This window comes from Microtus ochrogaster, chromosome 6 (genome assembly GCF_000317375.1).
Source record: "Microtus ochrogaster isolate Prairie Vole_2 chromosome 6, MicOch1.0, whole genome shotgun sequence".
Classification (NCBI taxonomy): Eukaryota; Metazoa; Chordata; class Mammalia; order Rodentia; family Cricetidae; genus Microtus; species Microtus ochrogaster.
In genome coordinates this window covers 30,241,917-30,248,619 of record NC_022013.1, presented here as the reverse complement: position 1 = coordinate 30,248,619, position 6,703 = coordinate 30,241,917, and the positions used below count along the sequence as shown (strand labels likewise).

Here is a 6,703-nt window from a genome sequence, read left to right as displayed (position 1 = left end):
GTGTGTGTGTGTGTTGGTGGGGGCTGCCCATGCACATAGAGCCAGAGACCAGAGCAAAGCACTGGGTGACTGGGTGTTCTCCTCAAGGCCCTCCACCTTGTAGTCTTGAGACAGGTGGCTCAATGTACAGTAAGCTTGCCCATCAGCTTATCTTCTAGCCAACCAACTCCAGGAACCCACCCGTCTCCACTTCTCAATCTGAGATGTATAGAAACATGCAGCCATTCTCAACTTTTTATGTGGGACTCAACTGAGGTCCTCAGGGCTTCATATCTGTAGAGCTACTTCCCCAATCCCCAAACATAAAGGTTTTTTTAAAAAAAAAAATCTTTTGAAGTATATATAGTAAATGTGATTTTTTTAATTTGCAAGATTTTTATAACAAAATTTAAATAACTTACAAAGGAAAAATAAAATATAATAATGCCAAGAGACTGAGATAAATTCCTATGGCATAATGAATCACAGAAATGAAAAACCTTAAGTTACAAATTCAAAAGTTTATGCACATCCATATTGCATAGCCCATTGTCTCCAGGAACTTGAAATTCTAAACAAGAACAACAGACAAGCTTGAGGGAAAGCTTGACTCAGAAGATCCAAGTGTGTCTCCAGAGATTTATGAAGAAAAACAAAATGTAATCCCCCAATAAATCTCATGCTTAAAGCCACTGGCAGGAGTATGGGGTATGAAAGGGACACTCCTGGGTAGAAACAATATCTACAATCTACATTCATTTCTTCATTTCTGTGTGAAGAGGTTCCCATATCAATGTATAAAATTAGCATGTTCTTTTCAAACTTAACAGTCTATTTAAAAAATAGATAACAGCATATAGTGGAAAACTGTGCAGTCATCTTCTGAACCAAATCTCAATATGAATTATGTCAAAGTTAGAATCACAAACCAAAGACGTTTTCACATGAATAAATTTGTCTTGATTGATGTATTTCAAAATTTACTCCCTCAGATGGCTCAGGTTATTATTTTCAATTTCACATGCAGTTTTTGTGAGAAGCACCACTGAATGGCCCTACCATATTTCATATCGGATACTGCTACTCTCAAGTGCACTTACTCATATAACACACCTTAAAGAGCACATAAAGTATTCTGCAGAGAATTACACCATTGTCACAATGCACTAAGAACCAAGGAGGGTCCTATCCCAACAGACCATATAAACTCATGTGTAAAGAGGGAGAGGGGACATAAAATGTTTTTTGTCTCTAGAGGAGATTGTGATTTACTTCAAACAAAGATTTTAGTTCTGTGTAGGAAACAAAAAATATATAAATTATCCAAATTTTCTCTCTTACCCCATCTGTCATCTCTTTATTTTGCTTTTTACCCAGTAGGTTTTTGGTATAGGGGGCAGCAAGGTCAAAGGACTCTTATTTACATGAGAATTGGATGAGAAATGGACAGCTGGTAGTCTCTGGAAAGACTTAACTAGATCAAGAGTGTTACTTGCAGCACCAGAAAGAATAAAAGATCCAAATAATGGAATAGAATTTTTTTGGTCATGTATTATACAGCTAATGGTTCTAGCAGAAATCTCAGAGTGTTACCTCTTTAAGGCAGCCAAACAAGGAGATGATAAAGAAACCTAACAGGGTCTGTCCAAGCCAATGGAAATCCAGATAACACCCTTTAAACTTATTTCAAGCCTGTAAGTGCTTGCTGGCAAATGTTAATGACCTGAAATATGCAAAGCACACTAACCAAGCACAAAGAATATAAGTTTCAGCTTCAATTTAGTTAGACTAGCAAAATGATAATCAAAAATTTGAGGATTTTTTAAAATCCTGTAAAAGAAATAAGCATGAGATGAAAAATGACAGAATATAGCTATAAAGTTGTTTTGCGATTAGCAGACAAAACATTTACAGTGTATCTTCTAACACTCTTCATTCTAGCTGTCACCAATTGCTCTGAAGACATTCACCAGAAACACCGCTCTATCCTCATCCCACTGTTCACTGCCAGTGTCACTCAACTTCCCAATCCAAGCAGCATTATGCTTCCGCCCCTTTGTTATATGCTCCTTCTTGCCTCTTTGGTTTTCTCTTTTCCTTACCCAATTTCCTTCTTCACACTGAAGACAGTATGATCTGGCTATAACTCATTGGCTATTGTTGTCTTTTTAAGCTTCCCCTCCCCAGTAGGTTCATCAGATAAAACATACTCCTCTGTATAGCACTGAAGCCATCCCAACGCTGGCTCTCCTTTACTTGCCTACTCTTAGAGCCTGTCATTTTTTCTATGCCTCTTTACTTATTTGAAAGACAACCACACCTTAGCAATTTCTAGAACATACCATACCTCAATACCTTACACACTGACCCTTCTATCTTGTAAATGTCACCCTACTCTGTAAGTTTCAGGTTCAGTATTACTAGTTCCGAGAAGTCACTCATCATTTCCATGATCCTCTTGATAACATTAACTTTATTATACTATGATAATTTTTGCATATACTCAGATACTTGTGGACAGAGAATCATTTCCTATCTGTTTAAGAGGGCTTGAAAGGCATCCAGTGTTAAATTAACAAATACCAGAAGCAGCTAATATTCTTGTATACCTGCATTCTGTTCTGCAGAACCATCCCATTTAATTCTCACCATAATCATTCATATAATAACAACACGTCAGCATCAGCTCATTTCACTTATGAAGAGGGAAAACTCCACAGGTTAAACAACTCACACAAGGCCTAGATTTAAAAACCTAGCAGTATGACCCTTCACCAGCTCAAGCTTTTAAATCAGCATGTAGATTTAAACAAGTACTAGACAGACTCACGTAGAGACAGAGATACTTGGCCATAGAAGAATGAGTGAACATTAAGCAAGCCCAAGGTAGTCAAGCAACAGAAGGGAAAGACTGTAATGTAAAATTCATTCTGAAAAGTATGTTGGAAATAACTGTACACGGTAATCTACTGATTCTCATAATATAATGACTTTGATAAAAGACATTTTGCAAACTTCTTGGTTTTTCAGCTTCAATCTTAGGTACTGTTTTCTGAGTTCATGTGCATAAAACTCTAGTTTCCTAGGGACATTAAGAAGAGCACTCATATGATACCTTATTTATAAAGTGACTTGAAGAAAAGTTAGGCTAAGCAAAATTAACAGACATATTTTCTAGTATTATTACAGAATTGCATCAAGTTAAAAGTGACTATGTATTCCCAAACCTAGTGGAACTGAAAGTCCTCCCTCAACAAAGTACCTCACAGACTCAAGAGAACAGTTTGAGACCCACATGCTGGACCTATAATGCCCATAGTGAACTGACCCTTGCTCACTAATTTCCAAGTCAAATTAGGCTAATTAAAGTTTGTAGAATACCATAAGCAGGGAGTACAAAGTCTAAGATGTGTAGGAAAAATAAAATATTCTAAGATAAAATGTTACCAGGTACCTCAGCTCCAAAAAGCTGCTCTCTGTACATACTCACATTGATAGAGCTACAGTGACATTTACTGCCAGGACTAACAAGTTTCTTGTACACATAAGCTCTTCCAACTGACTAAGCTATTCAGTTACTTCTGTGTATGAAACAGAGTAAAATTAATAATCATTAAAAACTGAACTGAGAAGAGTATCCTTAGAAATACATTCAAAAAAATACTGTAAAAGCAAAAAAGAAAAGTTTCCACTGTAAAACAAGTCTATATGCTAACCTATTTTGATAGCAAATGATTACAAATACCTTATGAACCAAATTTTGATCTATGCAAACAGCATACGTAACCTAGGACAAAACAGTTATGTATGGAAAGAACTGCATAGTTTCTTTTACAAGATCAGATTACTTAAACTGCTTTAATCATTTTATGTGCAGAATGTACCTAACAATTTTATAATCAATGTACATGTAACTCAAAACTAGCACTTCTAAAATGAAACTGGTGGTCAAAAGCTATATACAATAACTGCTGCTTTTCTGGAGTCTTTCTCCTAAATATAGAACCTATAACCTGTAGAGACACCATGACAAAAACGTGAAAGAGTAAATACCAGATTTCTGATGCACGACCAATTTAAATTAACAAGATAAACGATGTGCTGAAAATCAGAGGTCTTCCCTACTATAGAACTCTTCATACAAGTCCCTTTCGAAGTTTAGTTTTTAATGATTACCTCTAAAACAGTCACAGAGTATATGTTTAATTAGAGCGAGGAAACAGACTCTCCTTACCTATTCGGTCAAATGTCTTATCACACTTGGGGCACTGCAGGATTTTCTTATTACTGTTCTGAATGATGACGGGAGCTAACCCTTCGTGGATGCTCCCTGCAGAATCGCCAGCCTCAGGTTCCTCTTCCGCAATGTTATCTTTGTCACTCTGCTCAGTGTCAGAGTCCTCATCTGACATTTCCTCCTCTAGCTCCTCGTCTTCAGCATTATACTCACTTCCAGGATCCTCAGAATCATTCCTATCTGACTTCTCCTTGTCAAAACTTTCTTGATTCAAAGTGTCTGATCCACCCCCACTTTCCTGTTCATCGTCACTAGTGTCCTCAAACTTAACAGGACACTTCCTATTCCTTTTAGACCTTCGGGAAGAAAAACTTCTCTCCAGCATTTTTAACCCATGTTTTTTCCCCAATAACAGGGACCTGTGAGTTTTTGCTAAATGATTCTCTAAGGACTTTTTATAGCAGAAATGTCTACTACAAAATTTGCACTGATGATTACTTGATAGTCTTCCAGTTAATTCATTTAGTGTTTCGTCGGGAGATGACTTCTCAGTTAGCTCTGCCTGAAAAGTAGCAACGTTTTCGTTATTCAGCAGCTTCACTGCATCGATAATGTCGAGAAATTTCGCGGCCTCTAAAACAAGAGGTATTTCATATTTGTACACAAAAAATTCTGACGTGTAAAGAAACTCAAGCAAATGCTGAAAAACCGAATGTGTTACGTGATCCAGGGTGACGACATCAGTGCTGGGGTTTTTGCTCAAACACGCATGAAAATAACTACTACCAACTGCTACGACCACTTTATGAGCACTAAATTCTTTTCCTTCTACTATGATAAGTAAGTCGCAGAAAGACGGCTGCTTCTGCCTGTCATCGTTCAGATACTTCAGCAAATTCTTATTATACTGCAAAGAACTCAAAAGCTTTCTCTGATCTGGAGAGGGAGGAAGGTCTTGGTAACACTGAAGAGCCTCTGGGGTTGGTCTGTCTGTCGACTGAGTATAGGTCACTTGGCCGCACTCCACACCAGCATTTTCTTCTGAAAAATCTTTGTGATAGCCCAGATGGATCTTCTCGTCAAGATTTGAAGTAACCCTTCTCCTTTTCTTCATTGCAGTACTGCAATTTTTGAACAGGAAACTTCATAAGTGACTTACGAGGTTTTTGAAACAAAAACTAGATTGTCTTGAACAACAGCTTCTGAAGGGGCGTGCCCCACCGTTTCATGGTCTGCAAAACAGTGAGAAGCACGTAAGGACTCCACAGCAAAGCAATCTGAAATAAGCAAAGGTGCTGTCGATTAATGTTTTCTAAATTGTAACTTAATCACAAAGTCAAGGGCACATTCACCAGCAGCTAAGATTTTGAGGGCGGAGAAGGAGGAGGGCTGGGTTTAGGGAAGACAACCAACAAAAGAATAGTGTTAAGTGAAGGCACAGCACACCTTCCAGGCCTGATTCACCACTACGGTGGAAAGAAGAGAACACAGAGAGAGCGATCCGGCCGAGGCTGCGGACCGTGCAGACACGCCGGGGCTGCAGTCCCGGTCTGGGTGCTGGGACACTGACAATAAGACCAGCGCGGCCACGGAAAGCAACTCTCCATTAGCATGCTTTCCCCGGGAGAGCGCGGCACAGCTCCGCAGCGACAGACCTTCCGAAAGCCACAGGGCAGAGCAGTGCGGCCCTAGGAGGGGCGCCGGGAGCGGGGTCGGCACGGGCGACCGCTGCAAGCCGCGCAGCCTGCCCAGGCCCGGGTCGGCGGCGCCGCGCTCGCCCGTGACCCTTCCCTCCCAGGCTGTCCGGGCGAGCGCCCCACAGGCCCATTACCGGGAAACCCCGGGCTCCCGCGCCGCGCCGCGCCGCGCCGGCTCGGGGCAGCCAGCTCCGATCCCCGCGCGCTCGAGCCCGCGCCCACCCACTTCCGGGTCCGGCCCCCCACCTCATCCACCTCAGCGGCGCTCCTTCCCCTCGCGGAGTCCCGCCGCCGCCGCCCGCCTGGCACGTCAGCCGCGCGCAGCCGCCTAGCCGCGGCGAGAGGCTGGCGAGCCCGGGCAGCCGCCAGAGCGCATGCGCGCGCCTTTCCAGCCCCCGCGCATGCGCTCCGTTAGCTACTTCTGCTGCCTTAGGTGCCCTATCAAGGTCCTAAGTCCGTTATACCCAGTGTTAGTGGTGACTTCGGGTCCTTCGTTGATTGAACCAGAAAAACTGAATTGCAGGAAGGGAAGCGAAGATTGCCTCTGATGAGGAATTAGAAGGAATTGGCACAGTGACAACCGGTGTGTTTCCAGTTTGTCACCAAAGAGCCACCGCCGGGAGCTTGCTCAGTCCGTGGGGGCAAACCCCCAAGTGCGGGCTAGAAGTCGCTGTGCGACGTTCGGACTGACAATACACCTAAAATGTAAGCGCACCTGAAGTTGTGCAGTTTGTTTTTAATTAACTTACTGTGACCGGGAAATGGAGGTATGAAGCTGATAAAAAGGACA

General features: G+C 41.9%; 1 protein-coding gene across 1 annotated transcript in view; it reads right to left on the bottom strand.

Annotated features, from left to right (window-relative positions):
* The window catches only part of Zbtb41 (zinc finger and BTB domain containing 41), a 28,821-nt gene extending 22,591 nt beyond the window's left edge, over positions 1-6,230 (bottom strand). The window contains exons 1-2 of the mRNA XM_005348451.3: positions 6,160-6,230; positions 4,214-5,448 (exon numbers count right to left, since the gene is read on the bottom strand). Coding sequence (XP_005348508.1) covers positions 4,214-5,330 — 1,117 coding nt within the window. The 5' untranslated portion in view covers positions 5,331-5,448; positions 6,160-6,230. The remainder of the gene's footprint in view (positions 1-4,213; positions 5,449-6,159) is intronic.
* Between the last annotated feature and the right edge of the window lie 473 nt (positions 6,231-6,703).